The 24263-nt window shown below is 44.7% G+C and overlaps 1 protein-coding gene across 1 annotated transcript in view; it reads right to left on the bottom strand.

The window, feature by feature from the left end:
* Positions 1–24263, bottom strand: part of NFATC1 (nuclear factor of activated T cells 1) — a gene marked incomplete at its 5' end in the record, with an annotated part of 111840 nt that overhangs the window by 81029 nt on the left and 6548 nt on the right. Inside the window, one exon of the mRNA XM_085310089.1 lies at positions 17538–17697. Within this exon, the coding sequence (XP_085166215.1) occupies positions 17538–17697 (160 nt within the window). The remainder of the gene's footprint in view (positions 1–17537; positions 17698–24263) is intronic.

The raw sequence follows: 24263 nt of genomic DNA, 5'->3' as shown, positions 1-24263 counted from the left end.
TTTTTTTTAAATCTTTTAAGAGCTGAGGTTACGCCCTGGCCGTGATATCTTCTGTTGAATTTTATCTAATACAGGTAACCAAAATATAATTTATTACATAACTGAAATGCTRCCTCTTAGTCCCTCTCTTACTCCAAATAGAAATTCAACAGGAATTCCTTTTTGCCTTCAGGATTTATTTTTCCTTGCTAAAACACATCTGCCTTGGATTCACTCAAACTCCGTTTTAAGATCCAAATGTAGTTAAGACTTGTCCGCAAATAAAAATAAGATGGCTTCCTCCTGCAAAGGGTGAAGTCTGGGCAGAGGGCGAGAGCTGGACGGGACAAGGAGCGAATGGAAAGCAGGAGCGTGTTTTATGTGGCACTTTCGAGTGCTGCCACTTGGACTTTACTTTGACAGTGCAGCAAAAGAGCAGCTGTTCACATCAGGATGAATAAAGATCTATATAAAAGTTCCAGCTGCAAATATGCTGTGAGGAATTATTAATCTTAATGCAATAGAGATGCTGTGCACTGAAGTCACTGGCTCACAAGGCGTTTAGGTCTCTGTCCAGGCAAAAACAGCCTTCGTGGCTGCTGGCTCTCAGCTAAGCCATGAAATCTGCCTGCCTAAACAGATGCAAGAAGCTGCTCCCTATTTCTAGGAAGGATTTTCCTCCTCAAAAATAGACGTACATAGAAACCAACTCAACTTGCACTCCTCCTTAAAAGCGTTAGACTTATGAGAATGATGCACACCAGAAAAGGAGTCACTCCTTGCTACCTTACCTAAAAGAAGGAATTTTTCAAGTCCTCAGCACCTTATTTGCTCGGATGCCCCAAAACATTGCTGTTCTTACACTCAGCACATAGCAATGGTGAAGCAGAAGGCAATCTTCTACCATGAGACTGAGGAGGCGTTCCTCCTCATTTCTAGCCATCCAGCCCACCTCCCAGAGGGTTACCTTGCTAGGCAGCTGCAGGAGCTTCCAAAACCTCCATGCGTCCTCTAGTGGGTGAGGGACAAGGAGGGAACAGAGTGGGGACCAAGGTCAGGTTGGCCCATTCAGCAAAGTAGTACTCTTCACGAGCAGCCTTGTGGTCTCCTGCAGGGGGCTGCAGCTGGCCTGCAAACAGGGGGACCACATTTCYCCTGGATTGCCTGGCTGGCAGCATGTCTACCACATGTGACCTTTAGGGCTTTCAACTCTAGCTGGCTGCATATATTTTCATTTGGACAGGAGAGACAGCAGTATGAAGCTAAAGCATGTGAGACTTTCAAATTGCATTTAAAGAGACTCACTTTGCCAACAGAGGTGGGGGGGCGGACATATGGCAACCTCAGCTTAAAAACAGAGGCCTGTTTTTAGGTCTCCAGCGGGAAGAGGACAGAGCCACAGTATGCACTGATACCAAACCGTACCTCTCTCGGCTGAAGTCACTGGAATTATGCTAAGGTCAGACCTCTCTGTAGGTATCTTGCTTTAAGAAGACAAAACACAACCAAACAACAATAMGACTTTGGGGAGAAAGAGGAGCCCATTTTAAAAAATCTCTCTCATTATTATTGTTTTATCCTGAAACTATCCTATCCATTGATTAACTTGGCTTCCACTCAAATTTGTTCCTTCAGCATCCATCACAGCTTTCACTTTGGACAGCTATACACACAGCCATGTAAGAGTTTTTTTTCTTGTTTTTTCTTTTTCTTTTTTCTTTTTTTTTTTTTTTTAAGTAGGACTACTGCAACAGGAATTTTTGTTTTTAATATATTCTTAGGCAGATACCCCAGGGAAGTTTATACTTGTAAACATGCCTTTAATCATGCCATTTATGCATCACTCATTAAAAAAAAAAATCATGTTTGTATATTAGTGCAAACTGGCCTGAGATCCTCAGCTGTGTCTCGGGTGCGTTTAACCCAAGCAGGAAGGCCTTTAGGTCCTTATTATACTGCTGTCTTCTCCAGAGGAGGCTGGCATGCATCCAAATGATGGCATAGCGGCAGACCTGGTCTTACTGCCAACATTCCCCAACAACTTCTCCAGATCTGAGACCCCCTGACTACCCTACTGTAACTCAGTTTTCTCACTAGCACCGCGGTACACACGTGCATTTGAATTCCCATTCTTGCAAGTCTGGGGAAAAAGTGTACCCAGATGCCCCCGGGGGCTATATGTTTAAGAGTCAAAGCTTTTAAGTGGTTTTCCCGCTCACCAAGAYGAACTCTGGTTCATGAGTGATGGGGAAACACAGTCCTAGGTGGAACACATTTGAAGTTCACAGAGCCCAGTAAGACAATATTAAACGAGAACTGGTTGCTTTCCGCCTAAATTTTACCCCCTGTGCCAATGACATTTATTTAAACTACTACTGAAAACAGAAAGCTGAGGCTATGTTTAAAGGCTTTATCTCTGTAAATATTTGGAGAGCTATAAATACTGAGCCATATTCTTCATACGAATATTGGACTTAATGTTCTGTTGCCATGAAAATTACTATAAATACATTTTCAACTTTTAATTTCTCATTGTGCTTTAACTGATTTGCCAAGAGCTCCTTTTAAAAGACAAAATAAGTCTTATGTAAGATGTTGCACTATTTAATTAGCAATCTGAGTCAAAGACCACAGCACAGTGCAGGAACTGAAAACTCAATGACAGAAGCAGACAAAGCACGTAGTGCACTAGCATGCTATAAAGTTGTATGTCCCAAGTGGGACTTATTATAATCAGACAGTCCATGAGTCAAGCTCTGACCGCTTTTCGTGTTTGGGGAAAGGGGGGGGGGAGCAGGACAGGAGGTTGTCTGAAGGGCTGAAATAAACCTCCTTGCTGTTTCTGAGTCACATGAATACTGATGCCTTCCAAATTTCACAGTACCTCTATTCATTTTATCTGTGTAGAAATGAATTAAAGGAGGGATGCATTTTAACCACGTTTTTACAGAGGTCCAGAACGAGGATGGCTTTGTGGTTAAAGGACCAGAGCTTGATGAAGTTCCTATTCTCAGCAGTGCCAGATCAGTTTTGCTCAATCACAGATATGTTACATTTAACCAATTTGTGCTTAAGCTGTCTCATAAAATGAATTAAAAACAGTAACTGTGCTACGTGGTATAGAAACCCTCTTTGCTATGAGAAGTACAGCATTTCCCAACGCTTTTATTCTAATACTAGCAGGTAATTTATAACTGGATTCCTCAAGGAATAACACAGATAATGCAATTCCGTAGTTCTTTAGAGTCATCATATACTCATGCACCCCGTTTGAGAACGTGCGTCTTAAAGCACAAAAGCGGAAATATGTTTTCTCAGGTCACTCTGTACTTCTGGTCCTATTCTCCTTCCATAAATCACCTTCAATCCACTCAGTTCTAGAACACTGATTATTTTTGTAGTTTTATCCGACAGCATGCTTTCCATGGAAAGCATCTTAATGCAGCAATAAAAACAGGTCAAGTATATAATATAGCTCAGTTTCAGGGTTTTGACCTCCAAAAAAAAGTCTGATTAAATTGAAAATTTCAGAGAATTTGGATTCCACATTCTCTGTTTGAGAGAAATGGTGATGCTATTGACTGTTACCTATTTCACACACACACACACACACACACACACAAAAAAAAGAAAAAGAAAAAAAGCTGTGACATTTACACCTCTAATGAAAATGATGTAGTCTTCTGGCCTTTGAATTTTGAGGGAAAAAAAAAATGCCTGCAATAGACCAGATTCTCTAACTAAGGAACATAATGTGGACAGCTCTACCCAACAGGGGCACCAAGGTGCCAAAGGAACCGAACAGCCTGTTCCAACAGCTAGTAAAGAAAATAAGTGTTGAAGACTCCTAGACAAACTTTCTCAAGATACATGGACCATTTTCAATAATTCTAAACATTGTCTAGTTGAGTAACATTATTTAGCAACAGCTGTTGCAGTAGAGTTTCATCCAAATACTGACAAGCTAATACCACAACCCTGTTTAAAACTAATAAGATGGCCAAAAAAACATTGCAAATATTAATGGCAGAACTTGCAAGTAAAAGCCTTACAGAGTAGATTATCCGGTGMTTTAAATGGATGAGACCTTGCAGCAGTTAGTGTATCAGTTTACATTAGCACAGAAGCAGGCAAACTGCTACAGATTTTTGGGCACTGGGTTTTGGGCAACTTCCTTTACACTTAGGAATCCTTCAGGTTCTTTTTTCGTGCTRTACGTATACTTCCCAAAATACTATGCAAGTGTGCGCATTTGTCTGAAAACGTCGAGGTCCCAGTAGCAATTTCACATCTTCCTAAGTTAAAACACAAACACGTACCAAGGAACCATTTAACTCATCACAGAAATGCAACTACCTTCGGATGGATCGCTAGTATCTGCCAACTATTCACCAAAGCACCTTGCAGGGGCTCCAGCAGCAAGGCAAAGGAGGATACACTATCTCACCGAAGCTGCCAGGGTGTCCTAGGAGACTGGATGTAATTACACAACCGGAATTTGAGGAGGACACCGAGGCTAACACTTGCTCGTTCAAAGGCAGATATAATGACTGCAGGTGACCAGGACCTGCACTTTTACATCTCAACCAAGACAGTATCTGTATCAACCTGTGGACTTCCAACACGAGGATCAGCCATGGGTTAAGTCACAGATAAGAATGTCAAAGTCTTCAAAGCCAGCGCTCCTCTCCATCCTCTTCAAGTTTTACTTGGATGTCTAACCTAAGAACTGGATCTCAGCCCTGGTTAATGGTAAGACCTCAAAATCTGAAGGGCCCATGGATAAATAATTGTCGTAATGCATCACACCAAAGACAGGCAGGGACTAAGGCAGGTCATTCATCTCCCCTAACTTTAACATCGACAGGCTGGACAGCAACAGTGCCCAGCCACCGGGGCTGGTTTCACGGCCTCCAGGATGAAATAAGCACTTTGAGGGTGGGCCTGCTCCGAGCCACCCCACATGTCCACGCCAGCATAAAACGAATGGCTGCCTAAACTCCATATTGAAAAGCTCTCCACTGATTATGAAGGGAAACTAAGGCAATTAGTTGCACGTGTCCGTGGTTAGTCAAACCAACCCTACACGGAATCGYCCCGCGAACAAGCCCAGGTGCAGCTTAAAGCACGAGTCTCTCAAACCCAGGGCAGCACTGCAGGAAAAGCGCACCGAACTGAACCCGAAGAGACACGCAGCCAAGCTCGGCGGGAATATCCTCGCAGGGGCACAGCCTTCTCCAAGCACAGCACTTGCCCCTTCCCCACCAGGAGTTTTGCGTGGGTGTCTGCCCCTTTTCAAGGCRGAGGTGCCAGACTACTAACTTGAACATGGTATTTTGCAGCTCTTTGCGCTCYCGGAGGGAAAGGTCAAAGGCAGCTTCACCTCAGCTTAGCTTCAGGGCTTCGGTTTCTCCACACYGATTTTTACAGGCCTTACGTACCCCTGGACCTAACTGCAGCAGCAACAGATGGGGGGAGCATTTGGTCAAGCCTGGGAGATGATCACCAGCCCCTCCAAAGCCTTGCTGGGAGCACCAAGGCCCTCCGCCTCCCTCTCCATCTGCTCTCCCTATACTTAAGGTGGGACCAACAAAACCTCCCTCTCACAGACAAGGTGCTGAAAGGATAAACTCAGTCACATACAAAGGTGGCAAAAATCCCACTGCTTTCCCAGCAGCTTTCCAGGCCTTAACTCTGGAGCACACCAGAAATCCTGGAGCAGCGTCAGGTGAATTTTGGATGGCCCGTTGCTGCCGTTATTTTAAAATCGGAGCGCACGTTAAAGTCGCCTGCGTCTCACCCTCCCRCTCTGCGGCCAGCGGCGGGGCTACGCCACTTCGCGTGACCGGGAGGGATTAGGAAAACGAGGCTTCGACGCGTCCCGGACGCGCGCTTGAGATCCCTCGCGCACCTCGACTCCAGCGCGCGCCTGCGGGTCGCGGCTCCGTTCGCTCGTCCCCGGCGGCTCGCGTTTGCGGCGGCGGGGTGGACGCGGGGCTACGGCATCGCCACGCRCCCTTTTACACCCGCTCCCCACCCACCCACGCTCAGCGGCACCGGTGGCCCACGCAGCCCGGAGCGACCGGTGCCGGCCGCGCTTCCTTCGGGCACCGTACTCCTCCTCCTCGGGTGCCGTCAGAGCCTTGCAGCTAAACCCAGCTCTGCCAACTCGCTCTGGCGTATTTTTCTTCTGCAGATCCAGGCACTCGGTACACAGTCAGCAGCGAGACCATATTAAAAGCCACAGCAGGTGGAAAAATCATACGGCCCAGGGAGAAGTTGTTGGTTTTTTGACTCTACTCGCAATGAAAGCTATGCGCTAAGCACCACGARGCACAGTACATAGAGACGTCTCACACAGACAAGCACGAAAATCTTCCAAAGCAAAGAAAATTAAATTATCTTTCAAGTAAAGAACGCRCCGCAGTGAAACTCCTAAATGAGCCATTCTAATTAAAAACAYGCTGCGAATCTCCTACCAAGAAAACCAAGGGGGGGRAAGAAAAGAAGAAAAAAAGAAAATCACGCCAGCGCCTGTGCGTGCACAGCCACCCTCCAACACCAGCCGGGCGGCTTTCGAGCCAGACAGCGTGGTTGAAGTTATTTCCCCAGCAGTCGTCGCGAGCGGGCGCCGGCAGCAAAGCCGGGCAGARGCTTCGCGAGCTTTTCCGTGAAGCGCCGCTCGACCCCGACACGTTCAGCRGAGCGGCGGGCTCGGACCAAGGCGTCCGGGACAGGACGAAAACGCCAAAGCGGCGCTTTGCTGCTGGCCCTGGGTAGGGTTTCACAGGCGCAGCGGCTCCGAGCAGCTCTCTGGAGAGGAAACGCGATCCCCGCTTCTGACCCACTTCCTTCTGTTTATTTACCCATTCAAGGAGCCACAACATGCTGTGGGCTTCCCAAACCGTAGCCACCGTCCCCTCGCGGGCAGGCAGCCAAGGGAACAGGAACAYGTGATTTGCTACGCCCGGTGAAGGTGGACATCCGTGTCCTATGTAAGACCCAATGTGCCAATGCTATTACTTTCCTGCAGGGGCCAGAACCTGCCGTAAACCCAACAGACTTAAACGACACATCCAAGTTACAGACTTAAACGGCAAGGACTATGGTACAGTCTGCCCAAAGGCAGCAGAAAGTAATGGGAAGATTTTGCAAAGCAATAGGAAGTTTGGCTTGAGCAAAGTTGGGCTTCAAGCACAGGCAAGTGGGTCTGCACAGTGCTGACAGAGMTAGAAATGCACCAGAAGGTGTTACCACCCTCACGGATCCCCAGGGGGGACCCAGGCTAGAGACAGAGGAAGAGAAGGATCCCGTTAAYAGCATTCACCTCAAAATCCTCGGAAAGAAGTCAGTAACATGTAACCCTGCAAGCRATGCCCAAAGTAAATGAGATTTGAAGAAGGAAAATGCAAAGAACCACCTCAAAAGCAGCCAAGAGGTTTGCAAGAAGGGAGCCTGGGTTCTGCTTCCTGCTGCCCCTTCCCAGCCACACGAGCCCACAGGTGACACCCTGACTCTCACGGCACTCGGGCACAACAGGGGAAGCATAYCAATCCACACCTTGCAGCTGAGAAACCTCAGCAACAGTGAATAACCCAACTAAGTGCTGGTTGATCAATGCATCCTTGTTTGGTAGAAAATTTAAGCACCTGTCCAACATTTAATTTCACTTGGTTAAAATTTAAGGCTGTGCTTAAGTAAATACTCTGCTGCACTGTAACAGAAATATCAGTTCGCTCGCTCCCTTTTACACTTTTTCCTCCTATGCTACACAAAACTGTAACGGCAATATTTTTGCTCAAATAAGATTGCAAATGCTAAGGAAGAGTTTCTCTTTCCAGTGAAGACAACAGAATTTTTTGCTGTTGACTTCAGAGGGATCAGCACCGAAAGAGCAAAACTCCCAGTAGCGGGCTTCGGCGTTGGGGAGTGAGGAAGCCCCAGTAACACAGCCAGACTGGGGCTCTCCGTGCTGTTTACTGGTTTGGATGGGGCTTCGCCTGAAACGTATACAGCAGACTTTCAAACCCCAAAGCACATAATGTCTGCAGGCAAACCAAAAGCAGCAGTTCCCTAGTTTTACTGGGTATTGAAACATTAAAAACAGGTGTTTAAAAACCTATTACAAATCTGTCTGCAATCCGTATTATTTTTACCACGTGCAAGTAAATTGATCACTAGTCCATTCCAAACATTTCAGTGAAAACGTGCAACTCCTGCTGAATTATTTCTTAAATACGTGGAGGGAGGAGAAAGTTTATTCAATTTCACTGCACTGACAACATGTAACATACTTATGTGCATTTATACAGCCGATGCTGTAATGGATCATCTCTCTTTCATGGCATATATCAAGGAAGAGTTCTCAAGCTATTCTTCACAATGAGAGAAATGATAAACCCCTGCTCATAAAGAGAGCTGCAACGTACTTCTAAAGAGCAACTGAGTGACTTGACACCCATGTTTTTCACTGATTCTATTTGTTAGTTGGAACAATGAGTGATTAGAAGGGAAAAAATTACATTATAGCCACCTGTACATTCCAGATTGCAATGTACATTATAGATGTGATTGGACTCTTCTTACATGTAAGAATGTTAAAGTATAAATCAGAAATTATTCCAGTGGAGTTATATTGGTGTAAAAGTGAGCTGAAATATAAACTAGCCCCAGTATACCTTCATGCAGAAACCATACTATGTAATTTTCATGATATATATGCTCTATGCAATTTTGAGTACTAAGGAAAAAAAAATCATTTGCCCTGAGATATTACTTTAGGAATAGAGGACAGATGTCTAGTTGCTGAAGCAGACTTGTAAAAAATTAATCACTTGCCTCATGCAGGTTAGCAGTATTTGGCAGGTAGGTTAGCACAGCTCATAATGAAGCATCTGGCTTTTGGTAAAGCTGCATTTTAATTTTAAGTGTGTTTCATTTCAGCTTTTGGGCACATGTCAACATGCAATAATCTGACAAGTCTGGAGCAGATTTACTGATTTGTAACTTTGTTGTAGATCTTCTAAATTGTAACTAAAACTGCAGCTAAGTAAGTCAAGTTAAAATTGTGGCTCATTCACAGAGCTCTGCCTCACGTATCTGCTGAATCACCCTATAAAGTCATTTAAACTCAGTCCTCAAGCGTTTAACCAGCCAGAGTCTTACTTTCTTAATAATACCTGAATTAACTCACAGTCAAGGAACTCCTAAGCACATGCTTGAATTAAACATGTTTGGCTGACTTCAGGAGCATGCGAAGATGCTTCCTGTTCAAAAATTCTGCAAAATAAAATGGTCCAAAACATTTTTTTTTGGGGGGGGGGGGAGAGTTCCTACAGAGACAATTTGACCGTCTGTGGACATTTGTAGGCTGGGCTGGGGAGAGTTGTTGGTTTTTATTTTTATTTCTGCCACAGATCAATGGAGGAATCACCCTCTTATTACAGACTGCAGATGGGTATTTGGTATGTTCAGGCAAGTAAAAAATCTATCCATATTGTATTTTTCCCTGAAGAAGACAGCCGCAGGAGTTGATTCATAGCATTGATGGTAACTTCTTCTGGCTACCAAGAAAGGTTTCCAGCTCACGTCCTGACCCCGGTAGGCAGAACCAGAGATATTTGAGCTGAGTGAAGTCTGCAGAACTGCAGCCAAATTTTGAGACTCTGATCATTTCTAAGTGTTCATCCAGATATACGTATTTTCAGTGGAAGGGTACCTGCCACCACAAATTTACTAAGGAAAAAAAAAACAAAGAAACAAACAAACACACACACACAAACAAACAGAAAATCCTACCAATTGTCCCTGTGAGAGAGTAATTACTGTGTAGATGCAAGGGGCCATTTTTCGACATGAATAGCTCAGACATTCAAATAATGTTCCCCAAAGGCAGAGATCTATTAGAGCATGAATTAAGCAATTGACAATTTTTGTTTTTACATTATAATCATTTTTGAAGCCTTCACAGGTGCCAAAACCCTCAAGAATCTCACTGGCTGTTTTTTTCCCCTTCTTGTCTAACTTAATCTGAACTGTTTCTTTCTAATATTGTCTTAAAGAAGAATAAGAGAGAACAAATCACACTATGGGCTCCCGGGCTCTGACAAATCTCAACTGCAGGCACAAAGGAAGGCACTAGGAATATGCAGCTCTGGAAGCGTATTTGCAACAGTCTCAACAACAGCACGACAAATGCCTGTGCTAGACTGTTGCAGCTCACGTAGTTATTTTCTTAGCACAGGGCAGCAAAGAAAAGGCTTTTTTTCTAAACCCCCAATTATACGTGGTTTGTTTTTTTCCCTCTCCTCATTTTTTTTGGAAGATGACAGACACTGCCCAGTCCCATAGACTGTTTATTTAGTTATGAGGACATACAAGGCAGGAGGACCTTTTCTCCCCTCTCACTTGGGACCTGCCTGCTGGTGGGAAAGGGACACAGCAACTCACGGAGAAAACAGACAGAGCAAGAGACACCAAGCAGGGGCAATACAAATTAAGCAGGTGGCAAAAAGGATGAAGAGGACAAGGAAAATAAGGAACTCTTAAACAGCCAAGGCTGAGTTACAATTCTTCCTTGGAGAGCAGCAGTACATTTCTTGAGGTATGCTTGCAAAATAATGATGAATCACCCTTTTGGACAACATTTGGAAAAAAAACTCCATCCATGCTGCAAACAACTGAAAGGATGCAATATGAGACTTTACAAAGTAAATGAGGCACAAGAAAATAAATACTACTACAGTTATGTTGTTTTTCTTGGTTTTACAAAGACTCAACACACTGTTTCTAGGCATTTAGGGTGCTTGTGCTGCCGGTCTCCCAAACCAGCCAGACAACAGGAGCAGAAGTGACAGGTTCTGTGAGTAGAGATGGAGACGACTTCTCTGCTTTCTTTCTAGGTCTAATCTTGATGGAAAATATCCACCCAGCTGTATAAAAGAGGTACCACAAAACAGCGAGGTCTGCAAATTATCTATCACTGCCAAAGGACAACTAGAAGATACTCCACAGAGCAAGAGCGATGCCACCACCTCCCTTGCCTCAAAAACTCAGTAGAAGGGAAACCAGCACAGGCCGAGAAAGATGAAACGGAGAGCTGATACCATTACCTCGCACCAGCGAATGGAGTAATTCCTAGAGACGGCAAACGTGGGAGAGCAGGAACGTGCTTCATCCTCTCCTTCCTACAGGAAATTTCTGGGCAGCTGAAAGGGCTTGCTGAGGTATTCAGCAGAGGCTGAGCAGCCCCATTCCTGCAGCACGCAGAGACCCACCGTACAGCACATGCTCTTCTCTCCAGCGCCCAGCCTGGAGAAGACCAGCCCCACAAGCAACCTGGCTGGATTCCTGCAGCAGCTCAAGCGCTGGGATCCCGGCAGCGCTTAGCACAGGGAACAGATGCACCATGCCCCACGTAACGACAACCTAGATGCAAAACCAGAACCAGACGCACGCAAGCAGAAGGCAGGCACACACGAAATAGCGAGGCTGGTAGGCATGCTAGCTACAAAGCCTCCTTGTCCACTGTTGTGATGCAGAGCCCGCTGCAAGCACGATGCTGACCTCCGAAGAGAAACACTAGCCTTTGCGTTGTGCTTTCCTGGGGGTTGGCAGCTCTGAGCTACAGGACTACAGGCAGACCTGAGAAGCTGCATTAAATTCTTCAGGCTGGAAAGCCAGATTAAATACCTTCTCAGGCTAACAGCCGGGATGTGTACTGGGGTGTGTCAGTCAGACTTGGCGGGGGCGAGCGATCATTTTTAAACGCAGAGCGGAGTGCATCCCTCAACCACTGGCTGGTGGAATTTCGTTTCTCATTTAGAAAGGGCTGTTGTTCCCAACAGCAGAGGCCTGTCCCCAAGACTGTTCATAAATCAGAGCTGAAGTTGCATTTTCAGGGTCATGAAATCTCCACTGGCCGACAGCAACATGTTTTCCAGAATGGCTCTGCTTCTCTTGGCCCTTCTGAGGATGGCTATAAGCTACCTATATGGCTGTGCATATGGAGTTGCCCTATGGGACTGGCTTTATGTGAAATAGCCAAAAAAAGAGAAACTCCCTCCCTCCCAAAATAAGATCTTCTAATGATGAAAAGCTGTGATAAAAAGCTTTCAGTGGGCTTTCTTCCATTTGTTGGATTTATAGGAGCAATAGCAGCCTTAAAACATCTGCCAAATCATTCTACTTTTCAGTTTTGATTATCTGTCTGCTAGTTTGAGGTTAGCTTTAACTATACAGATGCAAGAAGTGAGAAAGCCATTCAGCTCTAGATTTATTCTTAAGAAGTACCGGCTGTCTAAAATAAGGCTATAAAACGTAGGCTCCCTGTCTGGTTTGTTGTATGGTTGCACGGCTTTGTGCTATTAATTGCAACCTGGCTAACAGGTGCGTGCCAATGTCTTTATATTCTCCCCATAAGAAAGGATTATATTTCCATCTGGATAAAAGGGTGACTCTGTCTTTTAAAAAGAAGTTAAAACAGCACAGAGAGGAAGTCCACTGTGGCACGATAAATTGAATCATTGCTGACTAATGAGAATATGGCCTTTTCTCTGCTCTGACAGGCCAACAGAGGGAAGGGGAAAACTTAATGTGACTTTTTTTTTTCCACATCCACTCCTCTGTCAGGTGTCAGTCAGCCATGAGTTCGACCCACCATGGACTGTTTTTTCCCCCAGTTCTCTTGACTTACCCAATAATGGTGGCAGCTCTGTCGTTTAAAACAAACTTCCAGCAGTTTTTCCAGGAAAAGCACTTCCACACAAAATGTAGGGGTGCAAGAAGCCCCATAGCGTGCACTAAAAATTAACCAAGTGCTCACTCCTGCCATGCACTGTCAGAGCATTGCTGTGAAGGACTTGCTTGGCTCCCCCTGGAAGAGCTTTTCTCTCAGGTTTATCACCCCTTCATTTCTTTTCTGTCATCAGCTGTGAATACCTCTTTTCAATCTCTTCCTTTACCTCTTAATTTCTTTCTTCCCATATTGCTTGAGTAACTGTGCAACCCTATTGCCTAATGCTGCCAACCATCTGTGAAACTGTGTGCATGAGAAGTGCTATATGAAATTGTGATGCTAGAATATAAAAGCCCAATTTGAATGCATTTGCAGCTCCTTGAAGTGACTGTTCCCGCTTCAAGTTACAAGAGTTTGATATCCAGGGCTCCCTATTTGCTAAGGAGGCCTCTTGGCACAGACAACATTTTAACTATGTAAATCAGCAGACAAATAATTTTTCTGCCTATAAAATGAGGGAGTTCAGATTATTCATGCATTCACAGCCTCAGATCAAATTCTATATTGGACCACACAAGCTATATGCGACCTCTACCATTTCATTCCAGGACATGTGACAGGCAAGGCGGTATTCCCTGCATCTTCAACATTAATTCTTCCCCCACCCCCTCCCAAAGAACAACGCAAATTCTGGCTAATGCTGGTTACCTAGATAAAAAAGGAAAATCCCTACCACTCCTTTTCTTCCCCTTTTCTAATCCATTTATCTGCCTCATGTTGAGACTGATCTTGAAGAAAATTCCTGACATATTTTATCTATAAAACTGCAATAATAAGCATGATTTTTGAAAGTGCTTACTAGCCTGCTCTGCTCATTTGAGTATTTTCTTTCACCGTTTGGTCCGGTCTTCTACGGGGGTAATTCATATGCTTTAATTAAGCATTCTTGACTATTTGGATTTTATCTCACAGATATACCACACCCTGCTTGTAAAAATTCCATCTCTAGCAGTCAAAGGACTTGAGTTATTCCAAAGATGAGTTATTAATTAGAACAACTACACACCATACATTTATAATCTGGTGCCATCCCTCCCCAAGGATCCCCAAGCGCTACACGAACTTTTATCTATTAGATTACTCACCGGCAAGTGAAGCAGAGCCCTCTTTGGCTGGAATGTAATCACGCTTTGTGCAACTTTGCACACCGCTTTTCAAAAGAAGAATGAGAAATAGGTCCAAACAGAGGAAGTTTTTAAGACATTCTTCATGCAAACCCCTTGAAATCAATTCACCACTCCTAAAACATGGCTCAAGCCCCTTCTAAAAAATGTGGCTCTTGCCCCTTTGCAGGTTTTCTACAGTGCCCATCCCTGTGCCTTACCTCATTCAGAGAAACCCTGATCCTCACTTTGAACTCCTGCAAATGTTTAGGTACCAGCACAGCGATTAACGGACTTGATTTTACTCCCCAAAGCAATCAGAGTCCCAAGTTTGCAACCTAATCTGGCACGGCTGGAGCAGCTGAGTAATTTTCGACACCAGCTGGGGCCCTGGCTCAGCTGTGACTCAAAGGGGAGAGCACCCCAGCCCGAAATCGCCGAAGGCAATTACAACTAACAAAATACTGCAACCAGCCAAGGAATAAAAGGCCGTGCCAGGCGTGAGCTCAGCCGCACCGCGCCGCTCCCCGGCGCCTCGGCTTCGCCAGTGCTCTGCAGCCCGCTCAGCTCCCGAGGTGTGTCGGCTCGTCCCACTCTCCAAGGGTTTCGCGATCAAGAACAGCGATAGCTTGGGGCTGCCATGGCAGCCAAATACCCAAACAGGTAAAGAAAGAAAGAAAGAAAAAAATTTGCAGAAGAGGAACATTGTGTTACAAGAATCATTAGCAAAAGCCCTCACAGGCAACTTTAAATGCTCTTTAAAAAAATTATCATTCATAAACGCAGAAGGGAGGGTGCAGCCATCACACAGAAGGAAATCCATAGGAAATCCTGCCGGCATGAAGTGCCACCAGGAGGAAGCCTGCAGCAGTCCCCAGCAAACCAACTCTGTGCAGATGATGGAGGGATGGCAAGAAGAGACAGCAGCTCCCAGCAGCTGGCCGGGGCGCAGACTTGGCGGCGTGGGGACGCAGGCAGCCTCTGCCAGGCTCGTCTTTGCTGGAAAGTATCAACACCAGCGCAGACTGCCCTGCCGAGTGCGGCTCACCCCATCCCTGCCTTGGGTTTGGGAGGGGAGAGTAACATCATACACCGATGTGCCTTCGGCACTTCGCCGAGTCCCAGCGCAAAGCTCTTCAGCTTTACGCACAGCCCTCTCCAGCGCCAGAAAAAAAAAAAAAAAAAAAAAAAAAGGTCACGAGGCTGGAGGAGCCACAAGAGCCACGGAAAAAACTTGTCTCCAACCCCGGACTTGGTGTCACACCCAGGAGAGATGCCTGCCCTCCTACACGGCTGCTCTCCCCTGCCAGCACGTTGGCCTTTTGATTCCCAATCGCTGCCGGACTTCACCACCCACGAGAGGAGATAGAGCAGCAGAGAGGGAGCTTGTGTTGTCTGCAGGAAAACAAAATAAAAATAAATAATAATAAAAAAAGATAGACATGCTCCAGCTCCCTGGCAATCTGCATTTAGCCTTTGCTGGAGAACCATACCACACACGGCAAGTGGTTCTGGGATTTACTACTTCTCTGAGCTAGCATGTCCTGCAGACACACTGAGGGCTTTAGTGCAAGAAAATCTTACTCTGGTTTAGGAAGCAAGATTATACCGAGAGGGGGCTAGAAATGAGGATGGGAGGAATAAAGGATCTTTTCATCTGCATTTTCCTCTTATTGAAGGCAAAGGGGAAAGAGCTTTACAAAGGAAGGATTTTAAACAAGCTTCCCCCAAGCAGAGACATGAGACCTGCCTGCCCATATGGGAAAGCAGAATGCAGAGCGGCAGCGGAAGAGCTCAGAACAGTTTTATGAGGGATTTCACTGAGTCAGTGCAACTGAAAACACTGGGAAGTATCAGAGGGAAAAGCCTGATCCAAAAATCTCACACCTGACAACACCCAAACACTGCTTGAGCCTGTACCTGGACTTTGAAGCTTGGGCCCCTCTTTGTGTAACATAATGGCCTGAAGCAAACCTCTGACCCAAACACTCCCAACATCTGGAAGTGTGTTGATTCAGAGCTGCACTTTACTGCTTTTGTCAGTAACAGGTTTGTCAGTAATTACCCTCTTGATTATCTCCCCCTCCTCCTTATAGCTATTTATTTTTAAGTGTTTTCTTTTCTGCCATCCAACTCTGACCTAAGTCAGCAGAAATTCTTGAGAACTTCCTCAGACAGATAACTCTAGCAGGGATGAAAACGTTACTAGGGAAAAGCATCTTTCGACATACTTTATTTTCCTCTTCGTTTTGGAGAAGAGAATGTTCAGATAATAGAAAAGGGGCTGAAAACTGCATTAATCTTTATTAAACCATTGGAATCAATTGGCAAGGCTAAGATTGGCTGCTTATGCCCTTGCCTCTAATGCCCTTCACCTTTTCCTCTCCTCTCCTCTTCTCTTTTCTGACACTATGTCTTCTGGAAGTAGCAAGCTCAGTCCTGGCAGWCTGGGGCAGGGGACGACGGGGAAAACGTCTGGAAACGTTCAGTCCAATTACATGCCGGCACCACATCCAGTCTTTCCAAAAGCACGTAGGAAATGTTAACCGTCAGGCTGGCCGCTGCGGGTCGAAGCCTCCCCGGTTACATCTCCTTGCACCAAGCTGCGACCAGAGTAGGTATTAATCGCCATCAAGTGCCTTGCCACAAACCCCTCTTTAACATCATTCACAAAAGTTCCACTAAAACCTTCAGTCTTTCAGCAGCTCACTCTCCTAATCCCACAGCGCTGATGAGTTTTGGCAGAGATAAAGAGCAAACCCTGTTCGCCTCTGACAACTCTACCTCACTTTCCCTTTTTAGCTGTCGCACTGGTACACAAAATCTCTGAAGGTCTTCCCCGCTGATCGTCACTGCGAACCTGCATCGTTCCTTCAAACCGCGTGTCGGCTAACGGGATCCTAAAATAAATGCACACAAGCCTTGCACATGTGGTCTGTGATCTTAAGTCACCCAGATTTCAGAAAAGCTGCCGCTCCTACAAGAAGATCCGCACTTAAAAACAAGTACCCTGAATATTGGCGCAGCCTTTGGCTCACTCGCGCAAGCAGCCCTGCTGACACCAGTGGAGCCTGTTGTGCAAGTAAAGTGGAAAAAACAGGGGTCCGCTCCAGACAGGATCACAACCATGGCAGAAAGCACCAAAATTTTAACTTTTGAGTGAGAAAGCAGCAGCTGAAGAGAGGTGGGTGCAGTTTGATTCTCTCCCTCTCTCTTAAGCAACTAAATCTTTTCTTTGCTCCTGAGAAAACTCCTTTAAAAATGAATGTGATTAGTCATATATGTAAGTGGATTAAGGGTCAGTTTACAGTATTATTAAATTAAATACTTTATATACAAAAAAATAAGAAGTTTAGCAGAATTCATGAAACTAGACTCAGACCTCAGATACTTTCCAGAGTGGCTGCAGGGATTTAAGGAACTAAACAGAACAGCGTCAGTTAAACTGAGAAAGCATCTCTTTCCTCCAAATTCATTTCAATATCCAAATCAGCAACATATTTCCATACCACTGCTACAGCTCTGCCCTCTGACATGCTCGCGTGCAGAATTCATTAAAGATCTCCTGGCACTTTTTAGTTTTGCAAAAGAAGGGATGGTCACCAGAGTGGGCGGGGGTCAAGAGAAACAGACTTTGCTGCTGTTACATGTTTTGGTACCTGCACAATGGGGTGGCCCCCAGCAGATGCCTTCACAGCCCCTCGGCTTCCTTCCGTCTCGTAATGAGCTCTGTGATGGGATTTCGGCTGCACTTCAATACGCAGTTCGTAAGGTCCTGAGTGAGAAGGCAACTGCCAATCAAGGGCAGGCAGGGATGGGCTATAACGGAAAGGAAAAACGTATTAAAAATTAATATCAAGTACACTCTCGCAAACCACAAGCATCCAGCGCTTTTACTTTAGAGACCGTGTTTCGCAGTTCATCCTTCACCACCTCACATTTTAAATTTCATCAATATGCATAATGTCATGACATAAGTAATTTAGAAGGTAACAGTTATTTTATGAAGATTTATGGGTCAAGCATATTCGATGGCCCAGATGCTGTCAGATTTGTAAACAAAATGGAAAAACGTCCAAGGCACAGCTTACAAACACCTTACCATATTGATTCCTGAATGGAAATGACAAAAGTAGAAAAGGCGGAAAGATGCAGAGGAATTTAAGGAAGAGTATTTCCAGTGTGCAAGTGGATGCCAAGTGAGCTCTGGAGAAGTTCTGCATTTGATTAATCTAATAGGATTGAACAAATCTACTTAGTTTACCAGGGTGGGAAGACTGAACAAAAAAAAGCCACTTCCTAGCTGCTTTCCAAACGTGAAAACACATCACAGATTCTCAAAACGAAGCTGGTTTTTCTTCTGGTCCGTATGTCCCAAAGAAGAAAGATCTGAAATCAGAACTCTGTTACAAATCCTACCAATGATGACGCACAAGCCAGAAGAAAACCCAGCTCACTGTTCCGGCTTTGTATTGCCTCTGCAATTACAAAAATATTAAAGGCTCATTACTATCACAAAAGCAAGCAGACCTGACAGCATGCATTGGTGGGGAAGTGTCATTCTTAGAAATCCACTTTCAGAGTAAAACCACACTTGATAAAGAAAACAGTGTGGCTGTAAGAAATGCAAAACTGACACTTCGGGTGAGAAAAAAAAAAGTTAAAACAGTGTTGTACCTGCTGCAAATTTATTGTTTTTAAATTTAAGAGTTTTGTGATGAAAATACTAATGTTTAGCCTATATTTTCTCCCTTGGTAAACTGTCCTAACCGAGTGCCCTTCAAACAGTTAAACAGCACAATGGTAACATGTTACCCTGCCCTCCTCCGCAGCACTTTATCACTTATTTCATCGACCTGGAGAGGAAGAAGATTGAGCTGAAAATCATGGTCCTCAACCCCTTTTGCTGCTGCTGTTGCATGCTCCCTCTTAGAGAGGGCCTAGTGCCAGGCAACGCTGTTTGCAGAAGTCACGGCAGTGATTTATGCCACTTATTAGCAGCCGCCACTCCCAGCCCCGCCGGGCCGTGCACCGCTTTGAAGCGGCAGGCATACCAGCGGTGATACGTGTACCACGGATTAGGATTACCTAATCCCTAAACCGTGGACTGAGGGCTTTGCAATCTGCCTTTTACGGACGAGGAGGCTAAAGGGCTAATCGGCTGTCGCCAGAGTCAGTCCAAGGGCTGGCTCTTTGGGGTTCTCCAGCCCCCTGCCTTGCCTCTACAACCCCGGTGCAACAAGGATCCGAGCAACGCTAACCACAGCTGAAATGGGCAGGCTTTCAGGGAGGGAAAGGATGCAAAGGAGCTGCTGGGCTGGATGCCTTTATCATAAGCATTATCATATGTTCAGCTGGAGTCCGAACACCCCGTATTTCCAGCCCAGCGATCCATCTGCTACCCTGACACTTTTGCAGGCATTGCAACTCTCGTATTCCTCAAAATATCCCTACTGCCCTTGTCTGGGCCCTTGAGGAAAAAGGCACTACACAAACGTGGCCCTCTGGGTTTCTGAAACTCATTTTTACTTCCTACAAGTAGCAACTGCTTAAACCCAGTGGACACCACAGACCTTCTCCCATGTCAAGCTGGAGCCTTTGGGGGGCAACCAAAGCCACTAAGCACCAGCCCTCAGCAAGGGCAGACCTCGGTGAGCCGCGTGCACCAAGTTTTGGGCTACTTTGCTTTCCAGTCTCCAGCCCGTGGAGCATCTTCAAACACGGAGCAATTCATCTAAGCAAGTTTTTACATGCGCAGCCAAAACAGCACACAGAACAGGAGGCGTTTGCACCTCGTGCGCACTCTGCCCCCACCTAAAAGTTGCAGGCAATCAGCCACTGCTATTAGCTGTCTGGTGCATTATATCCACATGCTTTTGCCTGAAAGGGTCTCAAAAAAAAAAAAAAATCTGGAGAAGCCATATTTGACTAATGATAAATGACAAAGAGCAGAGCAAAACAGCTGTCTCTCTCCTGGTGATGATCAGCACACATTTTTAAACAGATGTTTCTGTTCTTAAGTTAATTCTCATTTGATGGATCTTTTTTTCTGAGGATGCAACGCATATCACATTAGAAATTTTTAACACTTAATTAAAAGGGACAACTTCAACTAGCAGTATGTAGTCCTCAAGTGAAAAGTTTTTTTTTTTTTTTTTTTTGGAACTACCCAATAACCATATCTTAAAAAAAATTTCAAGTGAGCACCTGAAAGTGCCAGTACAATCAATACATAAAACTCATGTTTTCAAATAAAGCCTCAAAATAAAAGTACGGTTTGCTGTTAGCCTGTAATCAACCATCAAAATTCCAAAATACCACCTGACCAATTATAAATTGATATTTAATGGCAGTTTTCCTGATAAAGGAAGCAGAGTGATGCATTTAACAGTGTCATGGGCTGGGGCTGTCCAAGTTATTTCCTATGTTAGGTTATCTTCGTCATGCACTTAATTTCCTGCTGCTAAACATGATTAAAGGAAAAAAAAATCCCTGAGCAAATGGTGCAGTGTTAAAATGTAAATCTGGTTGTTGCAAATAAACCTTTATCAATTTGAAAGGGCCCAAACTACATCAACTAGCCAAAATCACATGAAAGGGAGACGAGTTCCTCCACGGGGGGGCAAGAAGAAATCTTCAAGCAGTCTTCAAATCAAATATACATTGGTGAATTTCCCTTAGAACGAGTTTTCCATCAACTGAATACCTGTCCCATTCCCTTCTACATCATAATAAAAAACACTGTAATCCTTCTAAATGCTGTACTGAGGGATGGTTGTTTCAAGGCAGGTTCGCAGAACCTGGTGCTAGGCTGTAGAAAACTTGCTCAGTATAACTCAGTCCTACCCAAATTGGATTACAAAACAGATGAATAGTGATTTATTTTGCATACACCAGATACACAATATGATTAAATCAAAAACAGATTATCCAGTCTGGCTGACTTCTGCTGTTAGCAGAAAGATTTATCAAGTCACCAGGAGGAAAAAAAGACAAAAAAAATTAAGCAACACATTAGAATACAGATTGGCAAAAAACAAACCCCAAAACTACTAGTAAACTTTGCAAAGGCATCGTAGCCCCATTTCAAAAAAACAGCTGTGCATTTAGGATTTAAGCTACCATTAGACTTCCACTGTTTATGCCACTAGATGCCCAATGCCACTCAAAAAAAGAGACTTGTAAATGCCTCTGTCCTTAACTAGGCTGCTGTGCATGAGGGTGCAGAAGGACCTGCTGGGCTCAGGCAGCGCTTGAGCCTTCCCACGTGCCACAGTCCTCGACCCAAGATAGCTGCACCACGGTAGCACCCTGCACCGAACTCGTCTCCTCCAACCGTGAGCACTCCCTAAGAAGTAAAAGCACACACGAGAGAAACGGCAGCATCGCCAAAACTTTTTCCGGGTGGTTTGCTGGCCCCTGTTCCAACTGCGCAGCATTCGCAATCATGGTTACAGCTTCCTGCTATTAGCTACGTCTCGCATTCAAGTGAGCGCGTGGTACAGAGCAAGGAACCAGCGATGATCCACACGGGTGCAGCCACCAGCTGCGGCTGCAGAAATACCCCAGCTTTCCACTTCGCCTGCGTGCTAATCACAGGGAGATTTTTGGTTTTCCCCCTCCCGTCTGACAACTGAGCCATCCATCCACGAGCTGTTAAAATAGATGCTGCGCCCTGGCTTGGCCGTATTTTGTTGGCACGTGGAGCAAGCAGCTCTTCTACCTGCTCATTAAAGCCCTTTGAAATTCTTCACGTTGAAGTCTAAAAAATGCGAGCCACCGTTGGGCTTGCAGATAACACTTAACCCAACAGTCTTACAAGTTAATGTTCAAAAGCAGATTTGCACAGGAAACCACTCATTTGTTGACTTACAGAAAGAACAAGAAACGGAGATCACTGGTGCCTTGTGTCGCACCTCTGCTCCAAGTATAGCACCACGCAGTGATAAAATGAGCTGCGGAGCAAAGGAGCATTAGAAAAAGCTTACAGGGTTCTTTGAATGAATTGCAAAATGTGCAAGAGAAAGCATGGGCAAGATTTAAAAAATATACATACATAATAATACAATTTACCGAGACATGCTCCCAAGCAGTCCTTAGCCTTGCGCTAGGGCAGGCTAGCGCAATCAGGAGCGCGCCACCCGAAATACCCCAGTCAGCAAGAATTTGGTGGGACAGAGAAAAAGGTTAGAGACCCCGTGGGCTTGTCCCCAACCCCAATTAACACTAGCAAGTCCCCAGGGGCAGTGACTGACGTGCAGCCGCTCGTGCCCAGCTTACAGGGTCGTGCCCGGACGGCTCCATGCTCGCTTTGTCTGAGGAACTTCCTCTCATTTGCCATAAAATAGAGATGCTCGCCCCGAACGCGCAGCGCAGCACGGCACATCTGGGGCTGTTGCGCTTCCCTGGACTACTGACTTACAACAACTGGAGTTTCTGAAGGTGGAAAATAATGCAAGAATCACAACTTCCTCTGAGGAAGGTTGTTCTGTATCTCACAATTTTGGATCAAAACTTCTAAAACCAAAAAACACAAAAGGGGGTGAGGGTGGGAATAATAAAAAAAATGTAACATTTTTTGAATCTTGTGATTTTTAAGAAAAGTTTTACAGTCTTAGGGGTTAAGGGATGATTTTGAATGCTCTAGTTCAATGCAGTCACAAAGGTGGAATCCAAGAAATCCACAAAAAAATAAACAAACCAACCCACTGAGGTAGGCAGAAGTCAAACACGCTCTTGCAAACGGTAGATGGGATCTAACCATACAGTTGCTGCGTGCGAATTATAGCTTCCATATGTAAAAATGCTTGACTGCCTGTGGGTTCAAAAACATACATGTGTATGGTTTTGAGGCTGAAAAAGACTGCAGCAAAAAGTGACTTTCAAATATTTAAAAAGAAAATGCTGTACAAGAAAATACAGTAGAGAGTTTTTCTAAGCCACCTGGAACTGGGTGTCTTTTCCTGGAAACTCTTTTTAGTGTGGTACACCTCATGCATGCCATACAACTGACCAAGAAACCTAACCATCTCTCTTCTCTTCCCCTTCCCCCAAATTAAACGACATCTAACGAAAATCCAAGTGTTACAGGCCAGCACACTTTTTGAACGAAACCAAGTAAACACAAAACAACTGCAACATGTATAAAGAAGCTGCTACTTTTCAGTGAATAAGGAATGCCGCTGGGAAATCTCAATTTGCGTTCATTCAAACCCAACAGCTAGAGAGGAAGTCAAAAAATGGGTACAAGATTTTCAGAAATCTGGCACTCTCATGTGTATCAATCTTTTTTGTTATAAAAAGAATGATTTGGGACATGCTAATGATGAAAATCTCTTGTTTTTTAAACCAAGTTTTGGAAAGAGTTGTAGATACTGCGTTGTCAGTACTGTCTTCAAATCCAAGAGTAGGAGAGAAGCTCAGTATTTCTATTTTGCCTTTGAATTTTTGTCCTGAAGAGCTTTTAAATTATAGAGTACTGAGAAATGATGTATGACCATCTCGCCAGCCTTGGGAAAAGCCAGAGGAAACCTCAGGCAGAGAAAGCCTACGGGTTGGGACCGCTGCAGTTGAGGTGGGCATTACTCCCTTCTCTTACCGTTCCCTTGCTCCCGAAGCTTAAACCTGACAGAGCTGTAATTACAATAAGTGAAAAACACAATCAATTCTAGAAACAATACAAACTGCAGTTTTCTTTTTAACTAAATAATAATAATAATAATAATAATAAAGCTAAAGCTCTTTTTTTGAAGAAGGGCATGGCCATGCACCTGGCTGATGATCTGCCTGGACCTATTCTCCCCTGCTCCCAAACCAAGCGGGATGAAAGGGAGCAAGGAAAGGCGTCAGTGATTTTTCCGAGGCCGCTTTCTTTTGATGAAAATTGTAATGCATATTCCGGAAGATACAGAGGAGGTAATCAAATATGGTTATCTCAAAATCATTATGACCGGGTGGGTTTTGGAGTCTGAATTGTTTGTTGGAACCTACCCCTAAAATCCTAGCATTTGAAATAGAACAGATGTGTAAAATAACAGGAAAAAAATCTAGATCTGTGGTGACAAATTCTTAACCAATTTTTTTGGAAAGATTTAAAATAACATCATTTCTGTTGCGTAGGCTGTGATCCTGTTGACGTCTGTGCTCGGTTGCCCAGCACTCTTTCATATACATAAAACCAGAGGTATTTTTGGTGGAAGGAAGCACGGTCAGTGTATCTGATTGGTAAAATAACTAAAAATCACATTTCTACACTAACTTCCAACTGCCCTAGAGCACGAGTTAATGAGATCACATGGAAACATATTGCGAACCAGGAAACACATTTTATACAGGACCCAAAAAGTGGAAAAAAAAAATAAAAGGGGGGGGGGGGCTGAATACAC

Source organism: Rhea americana, unplaced genomic scaffold, assembly GCF_003343005.1.
Source record: "Rhea americana isolate MKP2758 unplaced genomic scaffold, rheAme1 scaffold_31, whole genome shotgun sequence".
In the NCBI taxonomy this organism is placed as follows: domain Eukaryota; kingdom Metazoa; phylum Chordata; class Aves; order Rheiformes; family Rheidae; genus Rhea; species Rhea americana.
Note: the sequence above shows the minus strand (reverse complement) of the source record. Positions and strands in the feature narration are given on the sequence as shown.